At 32.0% G+C, this 26,540-nt stretch overlaps 2 protein-coding genes across 3 annotated transcripts; one reads left to right on the plus strand and one right to left on the minus strand.

Annotated features, from left to right (window-relative positions):
* The first annotated feature begins 1,049 nt into the window (after positions 1–1,049).
* On the plus strand, positions 1,050–10,317 carry LOC137837270 (probable protein S-acyltransferase 7). 2 transcript variants are annotated; one of them, XR_011085406.1, is made up of 7 exons: positions 1,050–1,642; positions 2,748–2,930; positions 6,820–7,116; positions 8,022–8,255; positions 8,352–8,480; positions 9,439–10,011; positions 10,120–10,317. XR_011085406.1 is itself a non-coding variant. In XM_068646230.1 (6 exons), exons 1-6 carry the CDS (start codon positions 1,556–1,558, stop codon positions 9,823–9,825), a joined length of 1,317 nt encoding a protein of 438 aa, XP_068502331.1. In that variant the 5' UTR covers positions 1,050–1,555; the 3' UTR covers positions 9,826–10,098. The 2 variants fall into 2 exon arrangements, 1 of the variants encoding a protein (XP_068502331.1); XM_068646230.1 differs by lacking the exon at positions 10,120–10,317 and having other exon boundaries at positions 9,439–10,098.
* A 2,128-nt stretch (positions 10,318–12,445) lies between these two features.
* On the minus strand, positions 12,446–14,635 carry LOC137837271 (chlorophyll a-b binding protein 6A, chloroplastic). The gene is made up of 4 exons (XM_068646231.1): positions 14,314–14,635; positions 13,549–13,651; positions 12,889–13,177; positions 12,446–12,678 (listed from the first exon to the last, which is right to left on the minus strand). The coding sequence occupies exons 1-4, from the start codon at positions 14,502–14,504 to the stop codon at positions 12,527–12,529; spliced, it is 735 nt and encodes a 244-aa protein (XP_068502332.1). The 5' UTR covers positions 14,505–14,635; the 3' UTR covers positions 12,446–12,526.
* Positions 14,636–26,540: the final 11,905 nt, after the last annotated feature.

The raw sequence follows: 26,540 nt of genomic DNA on the forward strand, positions 1-26,540 counted from the left end.
GTCGATATATAATTTTTTCTAATTAAGAATGTAACTGTTCAAGTCTCAGTAATGGATTGTAACTTGTTTCATCTAAATGTGACACTTTTTACCTTCTATAATTATATTTTTTTAATAATTATCTTATTAAAAATTAAATTATTTGACTGTGACTTAGATCATTCAACTTACACACTATGAATAAAAGAATCCAACTTTTCAAAATGTAATTCGGTCCACCAAATCACCTTACAAAGTATTTGTGCAATTAGTTATTAGAACATGTACTTTTATTTCCAATATACCTAGAACATTCTAATCAATTCCTCACCTATAAATTTGGTTTAGTTACAAAAATTAATAAGAATATCTATTTTACATTAATGGAATAAAAAGTCGTTTTAAAAATTTAATTAATGACAGGCCATCCATAATATTTAACATCATTAGAAAATTAAAGTAGCTGGATAATATTACTTTACATATGAAATAAATCATGCAGAGTGAAAAATATTCACATGAACTCACATTAATTACACGATGAAACTCAAAAAAAATTGAAAAAATAAAGAAACATACTATGAAGCTCAGACACTCTTCCTAAATGGCGTGTCGGAGTATCGGACACCGACACTCGTATAACACCGGTAAGACACGTATCCGTGAAGTGTCCAATTCAAAAAGTATTTGTTAGATTTCTAACCATTCTAATACCGTTCTAACACAATTTTAAAAAAGAAAAATACATTAATTTTTTAAACCTTTAAACTTTATTGTATAAATTGTTATTATGATTATAAAAATAATAAACAAATTTTTGTAAATTAGTCATGAAAAATATCTTTTTGCTCTAAAAAATAATAAAACATATTTGTGCACACGAATCTTTATTGTTAATTTATATAATTCATAATTATATAATATATAGATTTGTGTCTCCGTATACTATATTTTAGAGATTTTACATATGTCTCTGTCGTATGTGTAAATAGGAAACATATTTTAGATTTGAGAATCTAGAAAGAAAATCTATTTTTAAAAAGAAAAGCATTTTCTTAAACCAAAAAACTGAAGAAATCTTGTAAACAAGCTAAACATGGGGAACACTACCCAATAATGGATCCAATCGACGACGTCACTGAAAAAATACCATAAAATGACACAAAAACTTGCTGAAACGTTACCTGAAGGATTAAGCATATAGTCCCAGAACAGTAAAGAAGAAGGCCCTTTTCCCTCTCACACAAGCCACGTCACCGCTCTACACTCTGTAAAGCACAGACATTTATACTGTCACACCAATAGTCAAATGTAAAGGGAATCCCCTTCTTGCTTCCCCAACCCATCAAAACATCACAACACAAAACCCTCACTTTTACTTTACTTCCATTCATTCATTGCATTCCGCATTGTTCAGCTCGCCGGTGCTGCTTCCGCCGCTTTCTCCGCCATGTTTTCCGTCTCCCAACCTTAAATTCACTTCCGCCTCTTCCACCTTTTCTTCCTCTCTTCTTTCCGAGAGTTTGGGTGTGTGATTTTAGTTTCCTTGTTTTGGTTTCTTTTTTGTGGGTACGATATGTACGTGGTACCTCCTCCCCAGCGTTCGGATCCGGGTGCGGGATCCGGAGATTTGCGGGTCTACCAAGCGTGGAAGGGGAGCAATGTGAGTTCGCTTTTGGGTTTTTTATTATTTTATTAAAGTTTGTTGTTTTGGAATTGTTATGAAGAGTGTCACCGCAGCTTTCTGTTGAGTTGCCTATTTTGTAATTAATCATGGTCATTTCTTAAATTTATCAATTTTTTTTTACTGTGATTGCTTAGTTCTTTTGTTGGCGGAAATTGGTTTTGTGCTGAGGGGGAAAGTTATTGACTTGGAAGATGGATTTGACCCAGGGAGGGTGCTGGAAACCCTGTGCTTTGGTGTTTGAATCAAGGGCCTTGTTTGGATGAACTTCTTTATAAACACCTGTAGAAGAAGGAATTAATAAGAAGGGAAAATGCATTGAGCTTTTTCCTAAGCTAAAATAAACTTTTGAGCCTGTTTAGATCAATTTCTTCATAAACGCTTTTAACAGAAGAAAATAAAAGATGAAATGGATTTTGACTTTCGTTAATTTGTAGAAACTCTTTCATGTTAGATTCTCTAAAAGATGTACTTTGACTTATGCATTAGATTCTGAAGATATTTTTTTCATTTTCCTTTGTTTTTCTTTTTCTATTAATGTTTATGGATAAATTTATCCAAATAGACCCTATATACCATACCTTTTGCTTTGGAGAAGTTTGTAAAGAGTTTTTATAAAAATTATAAATTAAATGCACAAGTTGACTTTAGCTTTCTAGAAAGCTCAATTCATTTTAGCTTTTTACTTTTCTCTTTTAAGTATTTATAAAGAAATTTATCCAAACAGAACCTAAAACATTTTGAGAAAGCATAATAAGCGAGGTTTTGACAAGGATAAGTAGAAAGTAGTTGCTGGTTATTTTTAAAATGATATATTGAATTTAGGTTGAACCCTTGTCACTGAATTTGGACAGTACCGACTGACATATACATTATTTGTATGCCTAATTCTTTATTGTGATGTAGAACTGCTAGTAATTTATATCTTGCATTTGCTTTTAATAATTTGTCTTTTCGACAGAACCCAAAAAGAACAGTACTATGTTAGTGGCCAATGCTGCAATTTTATTTAACATGTGCTGTTGTTCTAGTGGTTTTGGTTCTGTGAAAATGCTTATTCATTGTTTTCATCCATTTCCTGCAGAAATTTTTTCTTCAGGGCAGGTTCATATTTGGACCAGATGCAAGATCGTTGGCCCTGACGATTTTTCTTATTGCTGCTCCTGTTGCAGTTTTCTGTGTCTATGTTGCCAGAAAACTAATAAATGATTTTTCTGATCACTTGGGGATGACCATAATGGCCATTGCAGTTATATTCACAATTTATGTGAGACTCCCTTTCTCTCTGTCTCTTGTATGCATACAAACACACACCAAACTTAAGTTTTGTTCTTTGAACCTACATTGTTCAGCTGTATTTGATTGAGTACTTTATTTATAATCTTGATAAATGTAGAATGTTGCAACTCACACATGCTTGTTCGAAGTAAGTTAGAAGTTGGGAATTTAGTTAACTTCTAATTTCTGAATAGAAATGCAACTTGGATGATGTCCCTTTTCTTGTTTGTTTATTTGAATGATAACTAAAAGGAAACTAGCCCATGACCATAATGAATCTAATATGATCAGCTAGTGCAACTAACATAATTTTGCTCCTGGCAAAGGAATGGAATCCTTGACCAAGCCAAGTATTCTGCGTTATGTCATTTTATTTGTATTAGAGCAAATACTTTATTTGAACGGGAAACAGATATTGTGAAGAGAAGTTTGAGTAGACATTCTCCTCCTTTATCCAATAAGATAAGTCAAATAAAGTCCAAGCCCACTGCAAGCACATTACTGCATAGCTGTACGAGAGCCTTTCTGAAAACCGGCCATGGAGAATACAATTGTTTCCATATCAATTATGGTGACTTCCCATTAAGTATCGAAGTTTTGGTTCTAATTACAGATGCTGAATGTCAGCATATATAGCATTCTACTTTACAACTGTATTGTCCATGCTTTTGTTTAAACCTTTTAATCTAATTGAAGATGAATTGCTCCCAAGCAATGAGGTTTTGAGAAATATCTGTAAGTAAGGTGTATGCTACAACGAAGGGGATGGGAAGGGAATTTGATTCTGAGAAATAAAATATAGGAGGAAAGGAAATTGAGTAGAAAAGTGAAAGGTTTGCAGATCCTGTGAACTACATGCTGTGTATTTTCTTTTGTTTAAATTTAAAAAGTGTGTGACAACAGGTGTAAACACTATTGGTACCATCTTTGTTCTGGACTGATATAATGATACGGTGGTCCCCTATCACAAAGGTTTATGAGAGAAGAAATAAGGGAAATGGGAATAAAGCTGTTTGAGGTACTTACCATGTCAGCAGAGTTAGTTAAGAGTAGTGCAGTAAGAGAGGTTTGTACATAGAAAGGAGAGCGAAGCTGGAGGAAGGCAGGAAATATATTGTTGGGAGGATTCTGGTACCTCAAAGAACCAGAGCTATTCTTTTCTGTAATATCTTACATTTTGGAAATAAACAGTTTCATTCTTTCTTCTGTATTCCTTTTGTTAGTTTCTTCTCGTGTTTCTTTCTATTGTACAACTAACTTAAATGACAATTCCAGAAGGAAATTCTGAGTGGACAATTTTTTAGGGCAGTACTTATCTTTGGGTGTCTATCAGGTTCCATGATTCACCAAACACAATATACTTCTTCGTATGCTCTGCTCTGCACTGTAAATATGTTGTTGTTTCTGAATTAGAAGTTAGAACAACACAATGCAGTCATTATGAGTTGTAATAAACATCCATCCATGTACCACAAACTATTAATAAAAAAACTTTATATTCGTAAACAACATTTATACACAATTATTACTCAAACCCTATTCCCTTAAGTGGTGAAAGTCTAACTTCCATTGTTAAACCCTAATTTCTTAGTTATCTTAACAATGGAACTTACGCAAGAGAAGGATTTAAGGATGACTAACAAACCAAATATCATAGCCAGGTTTCTTAGTTGTTACACTTTATCTCACAAAGAATACATGGAGTTTAGTTTCATTACATCTACCCAAACAATGAGGAGCTTAGCTAGTGATTATGTAGCATATATCAATAGGAAGCATATAGGCTTATGAACATGAATTAAACAAGAGTTGAATCTGCTCCAATGATGATCTTATGAAATGAGTTCATGTTCATCGTAGAGTCAATGATTCCAATCACAAGTTTAGATTAACACACGACCTAGAACAAGAATAAGTATGGAATATGAAATGGATGGATGAAGAGAGAATAAAAGATAAAAGGTGAGAATGGAGAAAGGTGCACCACTTGTTGAAGTAGAAGATGGTTCCATGCTTCTCTAAGATAAGCTCCTAATGTTGAAACACTACCTGACTCCTAAGAAATAAGATAAGACTACAATCTACTTCACACACACAAAGGTGCCAAAACATGCTCTCAAATTTCATTATATCAAAACTGATTTTACCAAGGATGAAGATGGCTATTTATATCCTATGCCATCCAAAAATTCAAATCCAAATTCGAAAGAAATGTTTGCTAAATCAAACATAAAATGCTAATCTAAAATGAAAAGGAGGGAAAATTTGAAATTCAAATTTTAAACATCTGTTAAATGTTTGGCTAAAAATTAGAAGACATGCAACATGCCTTGGTCATGCTTTCCTTGCCTCTTTCTAAGACATGCTTTCCTTCCCTCTTTCTAAGACATGCTTTCCTTGCCTCCTCTTTGCTCCCATGAAACCCTGTTTGCACTCCTTGTATTGGCTGCACCCCATCTCCTATTTGGGTTTGAATAACCCAATTAAATCCTATTTTACATATGGTTATTTGCACCTACAAGAAAATAACTCCTCATTCCTACAAGTCCAAGAAATACCGAACATAGAAATTAAAGAATTATTTTTTGAGAGCAAGAACATCTTGTTTTGCCAGATTTCTAGTGATTCTTCTTGGAATGATGTGTTCTTGCTCATTTTCTTGGTCATCTTTCATGCACTCATCAGCTAGTCCTAGACATTGGAATCACCATTTTGTTTTGAAGAAATGAAGAAATTTGAATTGGAAGCCAAGAACAGACTCTTTCAGCCACTATATATCAGAATGTTTATCACTTTGGGAATTATTCTTTTTGTCTATCCTCATTGCCACATTAATTTCACCCAAGTGTGGGCATCCCTCATGCTAAGTGTGGTAAGGTGAGAATCAGGGATGGCAAATTGGGGATTCCATGCTGAGTGGGGACATAACGACAACTAGCAGGGTAAGATAAGTTCTTTTGGTCCATCTTTGCTTGCTTCACAAAAGCTGACCTGTTCCTCCAAAATTTCTTCTTCCCAAAATTTCTTACCAAATATTTCTCATTGTTAGATATTGGTTTTGTTCCCTATTATTGTGTCTCTTCATTATAAAGAAGAATACTCATGTGTGTACCCATCACATGGAATTCAAGTATTCCTTCTCAATCTCTTTCTTCTCTACATGGTACGAGAGTGATACCATCCTCCATGACTTGTTTTCTAACTAATCCTTTCAACACAAACATGTTATAAGAAATATCTCTTCCAATAAAAGCACAATACCCAATTGTTGATTGCCGAATAGTAGGGATTCTTGCCCAATCTGCATCACAATATCCAACTACTTCAGTGTTTCCCTTAACTTCTTACAACAATCCTGATTTGGAGCCTTTTTATCTTAGAATTCAGCTCACTGCATTCCAATGATCAATCTGAAGAGCTTCCGACAACTGACTAACTACCCCAACTGTAAAAGAAATGTTAGGTCCAGTGATCACTAACAATAACTACCATCAAAATGCAGGGTGTTACAGAACGATCTACCACTTGTGAGTTTGCCTTGTAACTCACAAAAGAATATGTGGACAACTGAACCTAGGCCTTGCTGAATATGCCTGCAGACTAAACTATAATACATTTTTTACCAATTTGTTTGAAAATATAATTTTTTTCTTTACATTTAAATTCTTTCTTTTGTGGAAAGCATATCTAGCAGATAACATGGTAGGGTTTTTCACAGCCATCCTCTTTTATGTGCTGATTAATTGTAATTTGGGCTATTTTATGATAAGGTGGGGCATTGACACCATTTTATTTTGGATGGCATTATGCATTTGCTATATTATGTGCTCTGATGTATATTCTTTCATACTGTGTGATGATGTTATAATCATTTTTAGGTGTTAGTTCTTCTCTTGTTGACATCTGGCCGAGACCCTGGCATAATTCCACGCAATGCGCATCCTCCAGAGCCAGAAGGTTTTGAAGGTAGTCTAGATGTTGGTGCTGGTCAAACCCCTCAATTACGGTTGCCTCGAATTAAGGAGGTTGAGGTCAACGGAATGACTGTTAAGGTCAAGTACTGTGATACTTGCATGCTCTACAGACCTCCTCGATGTTCTCACTGCTCAATTTGTAACAACTGCGTGGAACGGTTTGATCACCATTGTCCATGGGTTGGGCAGTGCATTGGGCTGGTAAGTAGGCCTTTTGTTTGACTAAATTGATTTTTAGTGGTTAAGCAGATTTTTTTATGCTAGGCAGAAAGTGTGGCTTGGTATCTGGGTTGAGTAAAATCTAATAGTTGTGGATTTTAAGAGATGGATGATCTCTATTATCAATTTGTCCGCTTGAATATTGTTGAGATAGTTTGTATTTTGTAAATGAGCTGTGCTGGAAAATCTAGCAAGTTTTAGTAATTTATTAATTATCAACACTTGTATTTTCAAAATTTAGTTTATGCCCTGTCTGTCCAAATTTGAACCTAAAATTCATCATCAGTTGGTTATATGGTTATATTAATATACGGTTTCTTTCCTGTTTATTATCTCTGGCAATACATAATAATACAGTCAACAGTCCAGCTTATTAACTGAGACCTAGTGGATGATGGGTATTGTATATTGTCCGTAGGGGGTTTGAGACTTGGAGTTTGAGTGCTTTCATATTTAATATGATCAGGCTTTATAGTTAACTTAGGAGCATTGTCTGAATTTCATATAGGGAATCTAGGGTCAATTCTTGTTGGGTGGGTGTCATTTATTAATTATGGTCAAGAGATATGCTATTCAATTATGCTTAGCTTCTAGTGAACACACCCCTTCCCCAAAAAGTGCTCTGTGCTATTGCTGGAACTCTTTTTGCTTTCATGGAAAAACCTCAAATTTTAGGTTTCATTTAATTTAGAGTAATATAAAAGATATGTCTTGATATACTGTTGAACTTTATATTCGTTTCTTTCATTTGAGGATTCTTTATTACCTTTTTTTTGTCTTCCTTTCAATTATATATATAATTCTGGTTTGGTGGCTTTTTCAGTTACCATTGACATGTCATTCTTGAATATGTTATGTATCTGAATGTTTGCACAATTGTTATGCAGCGTAATTATCGCTTCTTCTTCATGTTTGTCTTCTCAACTACACTGCTTTGTATATATGTTTTCGCGTTTTGTTGGGTCTATATTAGAAGAATTATGGAATCGGAGGAGACAACAATTTGGAAGGCAATGATCAAAACTCCAGCCTCCATAGTGTTAATAATTTACACTTTCATATCAATGTGGTTTGTTGGTGGCCTGACTGCCTTTCATTTATATCTTATAAGTACAAATCAGGTAATCACTCCTTTTTAAAATCTTTATATATACTTTAAAATTAAGTTATCAATACTAAAGAGCTTACAACTTTATATGTGTCCATTGATGTTACAGACCACATATGAGAACTTCAGATACCGATATGATCGACGGGCCAACCCATATAACAGGGGAGTAATCAATAATTTCTTAGAGATATTCTGCACCAGCATTCCCCAATCAAAGAACAATTTCAGGGAAAAGGTGCTGTTAGAATATATGAAAAAATCTTGTCGAATATCTTATATTATCCTCTAAATTTGGTTTCCTCATTTCCTAATTATATCATAGGATTGATTACTGTATTTCCTTGTATCGATTTGTTTGGATTATGATTACTGTAAATAAGGGCTAGCATAAGTTTTATAAAACATCAATACATTGTAATCTACTTATTTCAGTTAAATAGCACTGCAGCTATTCTTTTATTTCTTTTCCTCACTATATATCTAAAAACTATATGATTTCAACGTGGTTTTAGTGTGATACCATGTTCTGTGACATGTCTAGTCACTATTCCACTGCAGAGACCTCCCCAAAAGTAGTTGCCTATGAAGTGTTATCCATTTTTTTGGCATTTTTTTTTTGTTTTCCAATGTCAGTGCTACTGGTCTACTTATTTTCGTAGAGGGTTCTGCTTTGGTTTTATCCCTTTTGGTCAATAAGGTAAAGATATAGGGTGTCGTGGCTTTCTCAGAGTCAGGATTCTAGCCCCATGGTTTTTTCCTTGTGAAATTAACCTAATCTCATGGCTTTACCAAAAGTAACATTTCCCAGAGAAATAAGCATGGCCCTGCTATAGTAGCAAAGAATAAGCCTGGTCCCTTAATTCCGAAGTCTCTAGTTATATTTTGACTTTCCCTTTTGCCCAGAAGAGTATATTTATAACAAGTTCAAACCTTAGTAAGATTTAGCTTGAGATGGATTGTTGAATATATGAAAATATCTCATCATTGAATATCTTATATTATCTTCTAGGTTAGTTTCTTTACTTCTTCGTTATTATATTTAGGATTGATTACCATATTTTCTTATCTTATTATGATTTGCTTATATAATTAGCTAGTGTTATAGGTTTTATGATAACCTCATTGCTATGTTTGAGTTAATATTAATTCAGTGTTACATTCTGTTTCCTTTTTTCTCTTTATACGTATAACAGGTGCCACTGGAACCAGTATTACCTGCTCGATCAGTAGGTGGAGGCTTTATGAGCCCGAGTATGGGAAAAGCCGTGGATGACATAGAGATGGGCAGGAAAACTGTCTGGGCTGACATGGGTACTGCTCTTGATCCTTCTGAAGGTCAATTAAACGACCGGTTGGCGATTAAGGATGGTGAATTTGGCGAGTTGTCTCCGGAAATTAGGACAACAGTAGATGAAACGAGTGATCGTGGTGGAATACATCCCAGGAGATCCAGCTGGGGAAGAAAAAGTGGAAGCTGGGAAATGTCCCCAGAAGTTCTTGCTTTGGCAGCCAGGGTTGGGGAATCAAATCGTATGGGTGGAGGTAGCAGCAGTTTGACCAGTGAAAACAGGCATACATAGCCACTGAAATTACTAGTCTGGCAAAGGATTTTATTTGTTGTAATTAAAATATATTACATTTCTGATGTGGTAAGTCAACAGCAAAATTAATTGTATTTGCAATGTGGTGTTGGTTGAAGGCTTTGGAGGGTGTTTGTTAGTGTTGTTTTAGTCATTGTGCTTCTAGGAAGGAATTGTTGTGTTGCTGTGAGTGAGCTTTTCCTTTGCCTTGTGTTGTATCATACTTACCAATTAACTACTACTCTTTGTCTTAACATTTACCAATTAACTCTACTATCTCTCTTCCAACTTCAGGTAGTCTTTCCTGGAGGACAGACAAAAATCATGGAACTATTCTAAAGCTTGAACTGAAAGTAAGTATCATGAATTGCGAATGCATGCAAAAACTTCTCAATCAATCTCATGCCATGACCCTACAATGCTAGAATAATTAATTCTGAAATTCTGTTATGGATCAAACCTTTAATTGAATCAATGTGTTTTTACTCTTTATTTTTTTGTTAAATGCAGTCAATGAATTTAATCGTTATACTTTATAAACATAATTCCTAATTTATTTGAAAAAAATATTAAAAACTAATTAAATTTATGTTTTTAAAAGATTGAGGATCGAATTTATCAATATAAAAGTATAAGAATTTTAATTATGTATAATTGAAAATATAGATACTAAATGTGTTTTTCCCCGTTTTAGTCTATCCACTGTTATCTCTTCATGAACATTCAAAGATGAGACCAAGTAAATGGGCTAAATCAGCGCAATTTCTTCCTGCACCTCCATAATTATTGAAATTTCAAAAATATCCTTCTGAATTTGTATTTTAAATTTTACAATTCAAAAATCATTTTTTTTTGTTCAAAAATAATTTCTGATTTTACAATTTAAAAATTATTTCTGAATCAAGAAAATAATTTTGTATTTCAAATTCTATAATTTGAAAGTAATTATAATTTCTAAATTTTAGAATTCGAAATATAAATTTGATTTTCAAATTTTGGAAGTCATTTTCGTTATTACCCATTCAATGAAAGAAAGTGAAAATAAGAAGTGACTATTTTAAATTTAAAACAACTTAACTCTTCATATAATTAAAAAAAAAGTTCACAATACATTTTATGAGAAACTCAACTATAAATGGGCCTCTATTACATATTTCATTCACAGGCAATTTCTTCCTGCACCTCCATGCTTTCTTCTTATACTTCCATAAAAGACGTGAAATGATAATTTTGCTCTTTTCTTCATCTTTTTCACTGACACCCACTTCTTTTTTTTCTGGATTCTAAAATTCTGAACTCTAAAATTCAGAATTTGGAATTCTGTATTCCAAATTTTAGAGCTTGGAAGGTATACGGATTATACAATTTAGAAATGAAAAGAAAATAAAAATCCTGTACCTTTTGCCCAAGGATAATTTTGGAACTAAAAAATTTATGGAGATGTAAGAAGAGTAATTTTGGAATTGAAAGATTTATCGAAGTGCATGAAGAAGGCAAATTCTCCCTCCACGTTTGTATTAATTATGAAAAGTTGATTTTAATCTCTTTAAATAACCCTAATTATTTGAAGTGTGATCTCTTTAATCTCTTTGAAGCGTGATCTCACTTTTTTACGGTTGCGCCTACCTCTCTTCCAACCACATATCTCCCTTTCAGTCATAACACTTTTATTCTTATCCAGACACAACATTGAGGGAGCAATTCATCATTTGAGCATGTGTAAAAGGGTTGACAAGAGAATTTGTTGTATTTGATGTCCCCCAGTGCAAAAAAAAAATTTTTAGTTTTGTACTCCATTTTTGTACATTATTTTTTTTTCTTCTAGGTTTTGTGGTTTCCAAGAAAATTAAAAAAAATAAGTAAACGAAAACACAATCACCATCAGTAAAGACTTACTTGAACTACCAACGTTCATCACCAGCCACCATAAATAATCATCACAAAACAACCATCACTACGTGAAAATGAAGAAGAAGACTCAACACTCTCTAATATACTCAGAAGGATATTGTTAGAATTTAAAAAAAAAATATAGAGATGGAAGAGGAAGGTATGGAAGTGCGGGAATAATTTGTTCAGAAAGAAAATATGAAAATGGAGGAAGAAATTGCCTTAAACTTAGAAATCATAATATAGTCATTACACGATAATTAGAAATCATATAATTTACTAATGGCCTGCCATTAAAATTATATTGTAGAACCTTTTTTTTTAATATATTATACAACATTATATTGAAGTTACCTATCATTTGGTTTGAAATACAGCTCTAATGCTTTTGACATGAAAAGTCGATATTGAAAAAGGAACTGTTAGAAATGAATCTACTTTAGTTTCATTGTTTCAGAATGTGATTTTTTCTGCTTTAGATATGTTTTTGGAAAACTAATGTCATAACTTTTCCATCCTAAATTGATTTTCCTTTTATTCTCAACATGTTTCCAAACATGGTATACCCGTTCGGCTCATTTTGAAGCATATTTTATTCATTGTTGGACACAAACGCAATGCAAATTATGAATTTGGCTTAAAAGTTTTCTAAGCTTTCGTTTCATACTAACGTGTTGCCAAAGTATGAGTTTCAAAACATAATAATTGAAAGTATAATCACTGCACAGGGTACCAACATAGCCAGATCTGATTCATTACAAATTGTTACATGGAGTTATACAAGTAGGTGCTAGAACAAATATTGGTTTTTTCAAGGCGAAATCGATTGTGGAATAACGATGTTTCCAATGTTGTTGTGCCATGGGTCAGCCAAGTGAGTAGCCAAGTTCTCCAAAGGTCCAGTTCCAGGATAAGCTGATTGTTGAACACAAATTCCCACAAAAGCCAACAGAGCAAGACGTCCTAAACATTTGACATACAACAAAATTTGGTCAATTTTCTATGTAACAAACAAAAGATGTTTTTTCAAAAGCAAGTTTATCTCAAGGACTAATTGTTGGAGATCATAAGATTCTTTTAGGAGTTAACTTCAACCTCTAAGTGTTTTTCAACACATATCAGATGCTTAAGAAACTTTAGTAACATCAAATAACTGATGCTTAGGGTCCTTACCATTCTTAATTTCTTTGACTTTGTATTCATGGAAACTTTTAGGGTCCTTGGAGTATCCCAAAGGATCAAAAGCACCACCAGGGTATTTCTTCTTCTCTGGGTCTTTCTCCATGCTCCTTTGGTGCTCCACAAAGGAAATGGCAAGGAATTCAATGACCAGAATGGTGGGTAGTGTGCCCCATGGAACTGGGTTGCCTAGGTAGGTGGCTTGCCCCCCTGGAACTGCAGCCCATTCCTGAGCCTTTACCCAGTTTCCTAACCCCAATGCCTCTGGAACCAAAATCCCTGGCTGCACCAAAATATAAGAGATTTCAGCATACTAAAGTAGTTCTGTTTTCTTCTTCTAAATATTGGGATAACAGAAAAGAATAGAAATGTTCTTAAGAATTTCTGATACACACTCTTATTAGATAAATGTGTTATTTCTAAACCTACAATTTTTAAACTTAAAATACAATTTTTAATAAGTACAAACTTATTATTATGCATATATTATAATTAAATGAACATGTGTTTTCATTTAGTTATATACACTGTCACTTGAGTGAACTACTTGAAAAACATTTAGGATAATGAACATTTATAAAGGACTAAATGCATGTTTCTGCTAGAATCTTACAAAAGAGAAAGCAAAACTCTTATTTCAAAAGAGACACTTACAACAGCAAGCATGGCCCATCTGCAGTGAATGAGTTCTGACTCTTTGAACCTCTCAAGATTCTCTGGTACTTCACCAAGACCAAGAGGATCGAATCCAAAGTCACTGAAACAAAAGAAAGAGAATACAACTTGCATTATGCACAAATCAACATCAAAACAAAAACCATTCAAAATCACTAATTTGCCTTTGGCACACCAAAGTGATTTTTTTCACCATCAATCTGTATTTAATTTTCTTACTTTCAACTTTTGCATTTTAATAAAACCAATGTACTTTTAAATCTTCCACTTAAAAATATATCAGTTTTAATTTGTAAATAAAATTTAATTTCGAGTAAATTCTTTAGGAGTTCGTATAGTTTATATGAGTGTCTGAGAACAAAGTCCCCTTCCATGTACACTGAATGCAACAAAATATGTTTAATTATGTTTTTAGTCTTTAAAATTTGGAGTTAATCTAATTTCAGTTTCTCAATTAAAAAAAAATCTTTAAATTTGAGAAAAGTTGTTTGAGTCCTAAGTTCTACTAAAATACTTTTCAAAATTGTTTTTAATTTCTAAACAGTAGATTTAAAGAATCAACCCTGTATTTTCAAATTGAAAAGACTAGTTTTTGCAAACTTTGAGAAACTAAACTATATTCATCTAAAACAGTTCATAGTAAAAGTGTAGTTCAACAACAAAAGAACAATGTTTTAAGAACACAAAACATGTTTGAAGTTAAGAATATTGTACTAAAGAAAAAGGGGAGAATATGTGGCATACCCTGGTGCTGAACCATCAAGGTAAGGGGGTCTAGGTTGGCCAGGCATCCAGTCAGAAGTCATGGAAAACCTAGAAGAGGCATTGGTGCCAAAGCTGGAAATGGGAACTGAAGAGGCAAACCTTGATTTTGAGGAAGAAAGTAAAGAAGGGAAGGCTGTGATAGCAGAGCTCATCAATGTGTTGGCAGCCATTTTTTGAGTGTGAAGAAGAGTTGTGAGAATTGGTGATGAGTGTGTGAAATGGGGGAAAGACAATGTTGGAATAAACAGAAGAGTGATGAATATAGAAGAGTGGTGTGGATATAGGCAAATCCAAAAGTGGAATGCCATTGGGTGATGATGTTAGGGACAACATGTGATTGGTCCACGTTGGTGTTTGTTCATCCGTTTCGATTCATGAGGTGGAACCACTTGTGGATATTAGGGAGGGGTGTGTGTGGTGGTGGTTTCATCTTAGATACTCAAAAATCACTCAGATCTACAAATGGGTTTGTGAAGAAGGGTGATTTGAAGTTGAACAAATAAAACTTGTGGTTAGTTGTGTCTATGTAAATTTGAGGTTATGAAAATATAATTGAATTTGTAGTTACTAGAATGAAATATAAATTATATATATATATATATATATTATTTACATATTTAATAAGTATTATCACTAATAAAAAATCATTAAATAAAAATCAATCTTAGAGATAAAAAAAAAATATTAACTAAATTATATATTATTTTATAGACTAAAAAAATAAATTAATTTATATTTTGTTATAAAAACTTTCATGTTAGACATCACTATGAAACTTGACATCTAAGCAGTTAACAAAGACAATACATAGGTATATTATACTTATTCTCATATATTGATTAAGAGAATATTTCATCAATTACACGAAACATTGAAAATAAATTCCACAGTCGGGAGTTGAACCTGGATTTCAACATGAAATTAACCAGGTGTGCTAATTAATTTATATTGTTGATAAATAGTTTTTAAATTGGTATATAATTAGGTATCAAGATCTTAACTACCAATTATTTAAATTCTAAAGTTGATAGCTAAAATCTTAGTAGTTCATTAAATATCAATTTATAAAATATTTATTAATAATAGAAACTTAAATTAATTTAGATACCAATAATTTTTTTAGTCTCTAAAATAATATCTAATTTAATCAAATATAACAATTAATTATTTTTTGTTTCTAAAATTATTTTTTTTAATGATTTTTTGTAGTGTATAAAATAGATGATTGAAGTTATGTAAATAATATTTTAAAATTTTAATAATACAAAGACTGAATAACATCTTTTGCAAATAACAAATTCTGACTAAAAAAATCATTAAATAAAAATTAATTTTAAAGATAAAAAATTATTAGTCACTGTATTAATTAAATTAGATACTATTTTTAGAGACTAAAAAATTATTGGCATCTAAATTAAATTTTATTATCAATAAGATTTATAATAAATTTTATTAATAATAGAAACAACTTTAGTTATCAATAAGATTTATAATAGATTTATTAATAAATTTTATTACAAGTAATTTTTTTATTTTCTAAAATAATATATAATTTAGTCAAATTTAGTGACTACTTATTTTTTATCTCTAAAATTGATTTTTATTTAATGAATTTTTTAATGTTTATAAATGTTATATTTTGAAAGCATAATTTAAGGAATAGAAAACCAAATATTAAACATAAGAGAGAAAAATCCTATAAACATTTCATTTTTTAAAATTGAACAACAAATTTTTTATTTCTATTAAATTCATCTTATTACTTATTACTCTTTCAATAAAGTACATTCCATCCTACAATTTTATCAAACAATATGTCATATTTGACTTAAAAAAATTAAGAATCCAAAAGAAACATCAATTAATAATCCCACATCTAATTAAAATAGTTAATCGTGAATTCAATTTTAATGCTTCAAAACAAATAAGTGGAATGAACTTAAATAATTTAGTAATAAAGGGGAAAAAAACATCATAAATATATTCAGCAATATTAATTCCAAAAATGGTGATATCTTCAGTACACAAGTAAACACATACTATAATTGCATGACTTTAATTGTTATCTTCCTAACTCTTTTTTGAAGAGGAATGCAAAAAATGAACTTCAATTATAACTAAATGAAATATACACATACATCATGAAGTTCACATTTATAATTTAGAATAATTTCCCTATATCAATTAGAACATGTTAAAAAAATTTAAAATAGTTTTGTAAGAAATTAAAAAAAAAAATATCTCCTACATGTCCATTAATGTAATTTGTATTCACAATTGTATGTTTGTTTAGAACAATTATAGAGAAACCATAAATGAATGGGCTTAAGTAAATCTTTCAACATTTTTTAACAAAAACAAGTCAGAAATGGATTTAAATGAGTTAAAATAAAGTTTGAAACCCTAAACAAATAAACAACACTACACTTTCAAACCTAAATAAATTATCCAAATAACAAGTCTTGCAATAACTTCTAAATTAAAAGTTTAACTCTTCAATTTTTGTAAATAGAGTCTAAACCATTTGTTCTTTTTGAATTCTAATTTTTGCTCTTGGATTATTTTTGAATGTTTTTGAATGCTTGTTAATAATCCAGTTCTCCTATTTAATTGGAATACTTATTAACTTATTTACATAATTTTAAGAGGTAAAGGAATAAAAATCTCACATGTATAAGCTTAGAGATGGATGAGATACTTAACAAATTAATTGATGCTTGTTTGATTAATTCAAATATGTTTCAAAGTTGAATGAATAGTAATCATATGATAATTGATGAAAAATTCAACTATGAATGAACTAATAATCAATTTGTTTCTATAATTGTTTTATTTTCATTCTTTAACAACATTTACAAGAACAACCTCTTTTTTACTTTACTATTCTTTCTAATTTTATTCTTTCTACATATGCTTTTAAGTTCTGGTTCATTGAAATTTCATCTGCATTCATTCGGAGACGACTCTGGTTGATTAACTCTATCTTACTTAATTTTTCATAACATTTTATGTAGTAGACAATCTTGGACTTCACAATAGATAATATGTTCATTCATTAGATTATCTACTCATTTAATTTGATTGAATACGACAATGATCACACAAATATTTTGCATATTGAGCCTATTCATCGTCAACTTGTGTTCTCTTAATTTTCAAAACAAGGATGTAGTTGTCATAGTTAACAAGTCTTAGACTTTAAGATTGTTGTTACCTTTAGCTGCCAACTTCTATCCAAAAAATTTAGTATTTTGATATTCAACTCCTCCATATTAAATACTTTCCCTAGGCTAATAAGGTGATTTATAATATATGTAAATCATTTTTGCACATCAATTATGGTCTCTCCTTACTGCATCTTGAAGAACTTATATTCTTGGATTAATGCATTTCCTAGCTCTCTTGACATCAATTGTTCCATCAAGTATGACCTCAAAGACATCCCACATTTTCTTTGCAAAACTACAGTGAGAAACTATGAAAAACTCATAAAGATTCAAGGCAGATGTTATAGTATTTTTTGCCATGCAGTCATAAGTTTCAAACTAACGAGACCAAGGTTAGGAATAAATAAATGCTTAGGAATAAATAATGAATTTACAATGGTATCACATATCCATTTATTAAAAGACTCAATAAATATTTTCATTTTAACCTTCCAAAATTGATAGTTAACACCTTTAAACATATGTGGTATATTAATAGATGCACATTCAGTAAAGGGAAGCTTGTTCTTAGACATTTTTAGAAAACATGATCAAATCTTGAGTATCTTCAAGAACGAACTCTTGATGTCAAATGCTACCCCATAATTTTTAAAAACAAAACCTCTATTAGTCCAATCAATTTTAGGATTTGGTTGCTTTCACAAAACTTTTTCAAAACCAAGAACACTTAAGAACAAGTATAATTCATGAAAACAATAATATATATATAAGATTTTTTATATTGGTTCACTCTATCTAAGAACTACATCTAGTTTCCAACCACACTAGTCAAGCTCACACTATGACAATGTTTTTACAAACATACGACCAGCACAACCAACATATGAAATCAACTTTTGAACCCTATAAGATTGAATTTTAATCAAGTAACACCTTGTTATTGCATTGTGACTGGAAACCCTATCCAAAACAACAACACAACACAAAAAGAAAAGAGTACGATAAAATAAATTCACCTGAAACACAACAAGCACAACAACAAAAGAAAATACAAGTGAACCTTTATGTTTATCTCTTATATATAGAGAATGATCTTGTAATCACTCCAAGAAAACTACAAAAATAATACATTATCTTTTTCTTTTGTAATCTCTCAACTGTAGAAATGATATTAGAAATGTAAGTTCAAAAAAATGTGTCCAAAGGATTCATAATGGGAGAGTTATATACATTTTAAAATGGGTTTTATAAAATTAAAATAGAGTACCTAAAAAATCTTCTAAAAGCACAGGAAAATTTAATTTATTAAAAACTTGTTTTAACAGATTAAAAGTAATCCCACAAAACTACTCTTAGTTCTAAGTAATCTTAACATATTAAAATGAATACTTAATCAATTAAAATGCTCTTTACAAACTCAAATAAGAAAGTTTTAATAGATTAAAACATCTTTTAATCAATTCAAATTTTCTTATCACCAAGATAAACTCTAAAACAAAATGAAATAAGTTTTTAATAGCAATTGTGATATCAAACTTATTAAAAAAGAAACTTCCATATGGTCATAATCAACACAATGCATTCTCTAAACACATATAAGTATTCAATCTTCAAAAATTATAAAGTAAAATTAGATTCATCAAATCTTACTAAACTTCAGCAACACCAAGAAAAGAATCCTATTTTATCAATTTCCCAAGTATGAAAAGGCCACAAATTCTGATGGAATGCAAATTTTCTAGTGGACAAGATGACAATTTGAGTGTTGTTAACATTTATCATATTTTCCCACATAGTTCACGTTGTCTACTTTTATTATCGGACAATAATACCCAACTCGAATAAATTTATAAGACATAGAGTGTCCCTCACTTGAGAATTCCAAGTAAAGGACCCAATGCTATAAAAATACTACCACAAAGTCAATAACTTGTTGGCCGATTTTAAGGTGACAAAGTTAGAGCATGTCAAAAGAGAGCATAACACTCGGGCAGACCTCCAATCCACACTCGTCATCATTGAGAAAAAGAGTCAGTATTGGCTTTTGATGTTTATATATTTGTTTTTGGACGTGCCTTTTTAACTGGGTACAAACAACATATCAAAGTAATTGTGTATTTTTTTTTTTTCAGAGTTTTCAATGAACAATGAACTTAGGATAAAATTGCAAAACTATGTAAAAAAATTCACAAATCTTAACAAGAAGAAAACCTAGGAATCCAATGGAATTAAGAATAAAAAAAACAAGACATAATGGAACATAGATGTAATGGAGTGCACAAATGAACAACTAGTAACACAAGAACTCAAAGATTACAAAAGAAAAAGAATCAAAAGCTTATGCTATAGTTTTATGACACAAACACATGATGTGCATTCTAAAAGGCATTTTAACAAACACTTATGTATGGGCCGAAAACTAGAAATATAAGACAAATTGAAATAAAATTTAGAAAAAACTAATGATAAAACAAGTTAAGAAATACAAAATAACACCTAATAGCACACATATGTTCACTATAAGAAAATTATTAAACAAAAATTAATTTTAGAGACCAACAATAATTAGTCATTCTATTGACAAAATTAGATACTATTTTAGAGACTAAAAAAATTATCGGTATCTAAAGTAGTTTCTATTATTAATCAAATTTATGAATTAGTTTCTAAATTGGTATCTAATTACCTACCAAGGTTTTAACTACCAACTACTTTAGATTCTAAAATTGGTAGCAAAATAGATACCAATTAGCTAATGAATACCAATTTAGAAACTAATTTAGAAATTTAGAAATTACTTTAGATACCAATAGTTTTTTAGTCTACAAAATAGTATCTAATTTAATCAATATAATAACTAATTATTTTTTGTCTCCAAAATTAGTTTCTATTTAATGATTTTCTAGTAGTGATTGAATCAAAATAACAAATATACCAAAGAAATAATACCCATATTGACAAAACTGCAAGAATGTCAAACTATTTTGTTGACAAAATCGCAAGAACAACAAACTATTTTGATGGTTTTGGTGCGGAATGAAAAAGGAAAGTAATGGGGCAAGAAAACTTAAAATATCGAGAAAGGAAAGGAAAATAAACGGTAACAATATCAGGAAAATAAAGAACTAACCGATTATAATTAAAGAAACGTGAACAACAATTCAAGAAAATGAAGATCATTAAGAACAAGTGGTAAAACATGAATTTAATGTTGAACAAGATAATTTGATGTCTCCAAATTCATGAGGAAAAGTTGAAGACCTTGTTGTTGGGTGTGTGTGTTGTCTAGTAGTTTTTAACTTGTTAATTCACTCCTTAAGATGATCCAAGTTTATTTGAATCTTTATCTTTTTAAAAGATGGGTTTCTGAAAGGTTGTGAAATTGCAACCTCTTGAAATGTCGAATCAACCTGTTGTTTGACACTTAGTAATTTTTCAAATGATTTAGAAAAACTTTGCTTTTCTTTATCTTTGTTGTCAAACATAATCAATCGATTGTTTCGATAAATCAACTGGTTATTTTTTTGGAAACCTTAACAGATAAATTATTTCAACTGATTGATTTGGAAGACAACTGGTTGTTTACATAATAGAATTCTCTTAAGTGTTTTAAATTGTTTTAAATGATTCCAACTGCTTTTGGTTTTTGATTTAACTGCTTTGACCACTTGATTGAGGTTATATAAAGGTTGTTTGACGCTCCTTTGTATTACTAAGAAAGTGAGATTGCTCAAAACGTTTTTTCAAGATTTCAAAAGCTTTGGGTCATCTCAAGTGTGTGGAATAGAATTAAGGTTTGTATTCTTCTAAACTTAAGCTTTGTATACCCAGGTGTATTCTATTCTCTTCTCTTTGAACATTTTATTTCCATGAGTTCTTGTGTAGGGTAGTTTCAGAAAGGTGTTTCTGGAAACTGTTGTTTTGCGAAAAAGTAATGTGTGTTTTTGAGGGGTTCAAGATCATCACTCTTGGTGTGTGTTTTGTAATCTAGGATGGATTACCTAGTGAATTCTCAGTGGTTAGCCGAGGACTAGATGTAGCTTTTGGTTAAGAATGAACCAATATAAACCTCTTGTGTGATTCTCTCTATCTCTACTATCTTATTATGTTTTAACTTGATTTCATATTTTGCTGGTATAAACAACATGTTGTTTCGTGAAAACAAAAGGTTGATTTTCTGAAAATAGCCTTAAAACAGAAATTTTATTCAGTTGAACAGAAAATCAAATTGGTTGATTTTTCAGAACTTTTCACTCTACCTTCAAACTTTGAGAAAATCTTGTGAAAACAATTCACCCCCCTCTTGTTTAGGCCTCTAATTCTAACATTTAAACGGTTAAAAGTCAAAATAAAAGGTGGAAAACATGTGTAAACTATGGAAACACATAATTAAACGGTGGAAATACAAGAAAATGGAAAGAAAAAATGAAGAACATCAAGAACATGGTGCGATAACTCAAGAAAACCATGAACACAAATGAACACAACAACAAAAAATTTAAAAATTAAGGCTGATTTGAATCGTGTATTCTTGCTCTGATCGAGATGATGCATTGGTGTCTTGAGTTTGGCCTTGGATGAAATGGAGGCAGTAGAAGACTTGTAGATTTGTGGAGGAAGCACCAAAATGGGTATGGTTTTGGAGAAGATGAAGAAGTGGTTTCTAGGTGCAAGAGCCAAAAAAGAGGTTATACGAACTTCCTTGAGTTTCTAAAATGCAAGAGAGCATTTTAGAAGAGATACTTGGAGAGTAATGTGCTGAGAATTTAAGAAACAAAAATTCAAAACTGTGCTGACTCTTCACATAATATCAGACACTAAATAAGGAATAACTTGTGTCTTAATGCTCATTCTCACTTGTATTCTTCTCAATTGTGTCTTTTACGAGATTCTCTTTTTCTTCATTATTTACAATAACTTTAAATGTATTCAATATATTCTCATGAATATCGCTCTGCCATAACTTCATTATGCCCGTTGGAGGATCAATAAGGAAACATGTTCTTTTGCCTCCTCTATGTGTTGATGGTTCCTACAAACACATTTAGAAACCTTTGTGATTACTAGAGATATTAATATTTTCAATATCTTAGAAAAAATATACCATTGAATAATATTCTCTTAATATCTTTTAGAATTATCAATACATTCCATTTTTATATATTAATTCAAACAATAACAATATATTCAAGTTTATAATAAATCTTTTGCAATTTAATATCTCTTGAATATATTCCACATAAAAAAACTTTAAAAGACACATATATGCTCTTTTTTTTGAAATCATTTTCAAACAAAAAACTAAATGTCTAATTAAAGTACAATGTGCTTGTGCAAAATATCTCTCAATAAGATATATTAATTTTACTCAGTTCAAAAGAATGTTTTCAATATATTGGACAAGGTAGTCAGTCACATGAAATATTTATTGAAATTTATTTGAAAACATTTTAAAATCTCAATTAAAACATTGTTTTGATGCAAATATAATTTATATGCCTCAATCAAAACGAGTTTAGGAAATATTTTAATAAACATTGTAAGCACATATGAAGTGAAATGATTAAGTTTGGAAACTTCTCTAACACTTGTTTGTTCATTTGATTATTGTCTAGTCTATGTAATGCTCATGCTTTATAGCGTATCGGTCAACGTGTTTCAACAACTTCGTCTTATATGTTTAGCTTTAAGCACATTGTGTTAGTTTTTGTCTAACAGAGAAGTATGACACTTGGTTCATTGAGTTTAGTTGTAGACTTCCTCTTCTAATGTTTGTAATGTATAATCTATACAACCTATTGCATCTTATGCATTCTTAAAGTTCTAATAGCTAAACACAATGTTTTGGTTTTTGTTATCATCAAAATGTATTTGAAAGTTTTATTGATGGCATCGTCTAAGACAGAATCATCTTAACAAACAATTCATTAATCGGGGACTATTAGATTGAACATTAGGCATGCAACAAGGACTGCTAGGCTCCACATTAGGCATGCAACGAGCTCGATTGAACACCCCCAAACACATGAACAGGCTGAGTCCGCAAATAAAATAATCCTAAATGAGCTAAAGAAGAAACTTAGCATTGCCAAGGGAAGATAGACAAAAAAATTGAAAAAGGTTTTGTAGGCATACTGGTGTACGACCATATTTGCAACACAAGAAACGCCCTACAACCTTACATATGGCACAAATGCCATGATAATGGTAGAGGTTGGAGAGCCATCTTGAGGTGGAAACTGCTTGACCTTAACATCGATAACAAAAGCTTGGCAACAAATTTGGACCTTATCAACGAATTTAGAGACAAAACGCGAACTAGGGACGAGGCATGCAAGGTTAGAGAAACCATGAGATATAACACAAATGTACAACCAAGAGCATTCCACCAAGGTGACTTAGTTTGGATACTCCGCAGCGATGCAAGAAAGACAGATGAGAAATTCTCAGTCAAGTGGGGAGGACCTTTCTACATACAAAACGAAGGAAAAAATGGAGTGTATAAATTATAGCACCTATCGGGAAAGCATCAAGCATCAACTGAAATGAAAAAACCTGAGATATTATCAATGAACCTCAAGCTCCAAGTCGTAATACAAAAATTAAAAGCATTAGTCTAAGCCAACCGAGACTTATTACAAATTAAGCCCACTCAATGCGCAAAGTTAAAATGACATCTTGACAAACAAATGGAATTGGTCGATACTTGGAAAATAGAAAATTAGTATGTAGAATTAAAATTCAAAGATACAACGGTGACAACAATAATGAAGAGGTAATCAAGAAAAGATTTCATTAATAAAAAATCGAGCAATCTGTTTCGGTCATTACTTACACAAAAAGAAAATATTATCTGAAAAGCGTGTACAAATATTAAGTTGACCGAAGCCAACACAACAAAAAAAAAAAAAAAAAGGAAGAGGCAGTCGTCGCTACACTCTTAGTGATCGACAACATCCTTGGCATATTCGGTCGCGGGGACATCATCAACGGGAATAAGTTCACCCTTGTAAACGTCCTTCAAAATAAACCTACTTTCATCGTCAGTGATGCTATACAAGAAAGTCGCCTTCCGGATGACTTGGTTAAACCCCTCTTCATGATTAACGAGGATGTAATCTTGAAGATTTGTCGACTCGGCCTCGACGTTCTCTCCTTTCGCCACGGCTAAATCACGAACAAGTGTCATCCGAGTGAGACTTCGCTCTAGCTCCTTGATGTCGGCCGCTAGCTTAGATCTCTCAGCCGCTAGCTTAAATGTATCATTTTGGAGCAAGGAATGCTCTTTCTCCAATAGGGCATGCTTGGTCTTCAAAGCCCCCAACTCTCTCACAAAGAACTCGGCAACCCGAGCCCTCATGTCCAATTCAGAATTGGCTTCGAAAGCCGCCCTCAAAGAGCTAGAGAACTCGGGCAACTCTTGCTTTAATTTCGTCAAGTTAGCTTGAGACACTTCAACCCAATTACTCTCTCCAGCACTCCAAGTAGGTTGAGACTAACTCAGTTGTAGATGCATAAAGGGTTAGAGAGAATCTTCACCACCTTAAAATTATTCCCATCAGCATAAAGGTCGACCAGTTGTCAGCGCCCTCAAAAGATGGTTGAACCCTCTTCGAGGATTTCCCGCTCCTCTCCTTCCTCTTTGTTTTCTTCTTCTTAGTAATGGGTGGAGGGCTTAAATCAATGATAAGGTTAGAGGCTGGCATAACACTAGTCGGCTTGGGGGCAGGAGTTCTCAGACCAACCTCAGGTTTCCTACACCTTTTTTTGCGAACTTGCTTTAGCACTTGCATCATATCGGGAGCATGTTGAGCCATAACGCCTGAAAAACATAAGAAAATTAAGAAAAGTTAAAAACGACTAAGGAAACACATCGCAACAGAAATCATGCATACCATTGAAATCCACCCAACGATGGGGGACTTGTAGATGACAAGGATCTTGCAGGTGGGCATCTTCCTCGACAGCCTATCCAACACATAAAAAATCGCTCGGTCTTCGACAGTCATGGAAGATTATGACCATAATTGATAGCGGGCCAGGTTCTAGGTCTAGTAAAAGAGAAACTTAGGTTTATTGTTATTATTAAAGAAAAACTTAGAGCCACTCGGTTCAACCAAAATCTTAAAAAATCCACCTTTAAAATTCTTATAGGAAGAAGCAAAGGGTGAAAAAAGAAAGACCCCAACTGACTCACAAGGGAAACAACCTATCAGATCAATTGGTTGACAACTATAATAATGAAGGGGAGAGATCTAGACACAACATCTCATATACCAGGTGAAAGGCCTATAACGCAACCCATGAATTCGGGTGGAGTTGCGTGGAAGCAACGTTTAAAATCTCAAGCACCTCCATTGTAAACTCGTCAAAGGGAAAACAAATATGAAGGTCGATAAATAAGAATAAAAAAAGAAATCTAAGGCGGCTTCCTCTCAACCATGACAGACATTGTCAATTGCACAATATCTCTCAACCAAGATGATACCGACCAACATTAACCATTCAAACCTCTTCATACCACATGAGACCAAGATCCCTTTGGTCATATACATCTAAGCACCTTAATAAAAGTTTAAGGAGTATTAGAAGTAAGACCATACACAATATCAAAACTTTAACCATCAAAATTGTGCTAACAAAGGCCCACAGGCACAAAGGCCCACAGGCACAAAGGCACAAAGGCCCAACCCATCCCAAAAATAAGTTGACCAACATCATGCCAATGTTGCGTGGCAGTTTCTTCCTGCACCCCCATAAGGTTGCACAAAGATAAAACTGTCCCTATATAAAACTGTACCATTTTTTTTTGTTTTTCGGATTATGAAATTCGGTAAATTTTTGGATTGGTGCGTCCGGTAATCTCTGGGATTGGTGTTTCTGGGGTAGTACATGAATGACAGTGTTAATCCAAAATTAAAAAATGCAAAACATCCATAATTGAAAAAATATTCTTGATCAGCCAATCCATAATTCAAAATATGCATTCCGGATTCAGAAATCCATAATTGAAAAAAATCATTCAGATCCACCAATCCA

Source organism: Phaseolus vulgaris, chromosome 4, assembly GCF_000499845.2.
Source record: "Phaseolus vulgaris cultivar G19833 chromosome 4, P. vulgaris v2.0, whole genome shotgun sequence".
NCBI classification, from domain to species: domain Eukaryota; kingdom Viridiplantae; phylum Streptophyta; class Magnoliopsida; order Fabales; family Fabaceae; genus Phaseolus; species Phaseolus vulgaris.

What these genes read in the sequence shown, in the direction of transcription:
- LOC137837270 (XM_068646230.1), top strand. Translation starts at nt 1,556, where the DNA reads ATGTACGTGGTACCTCCTCCCCAGCGTTCGGATCCGGGTGCGGGATCC. An exon ending in CAGTTATATTCACAATTTAT is followed by an intron (nt 2,931 to 6,819) that starts GTGAGACTCCCT and finishes AATCATTTTTAG; the next exon opens with GTGTTAGTTCTTCTCTTGTT. An exon ending in AGAACAATTTCAGGGAAAAG is followed by an intron (nt 8,481 to 9,438) that starts GTGCTGTTAGAA and finishes TACGTATAACAG; the next exon opens with GTGCCACTGGAACCAGTATT.
- LOC137837271 (XM_068646231.1), bottom strand. Translation starts at nt 14,504, where the DNA reads ATGGCTGCCAACACATTGATGAGCTCTGCTATCACAGCCTTCCCTTCT. An exon ending in GATGGGCCATGCTTGCTGTT is followed by an intron (nt 13,178 to 13,548) that starts GTAAGTGTCTCT and finishes ATTTTGGTGCAG; the next exon opens with CCAGGGATTTTGGTTCCAGA. An exon ending in AGTCAAAGAAATTAAGAATG is followed by an intron (nt 12,679 to 12,888) that starts GTAAGGACCCTA and finishes TCAAATGTTTAG; the next exon opens with GACGTCTTGCTCTGTTGGCT.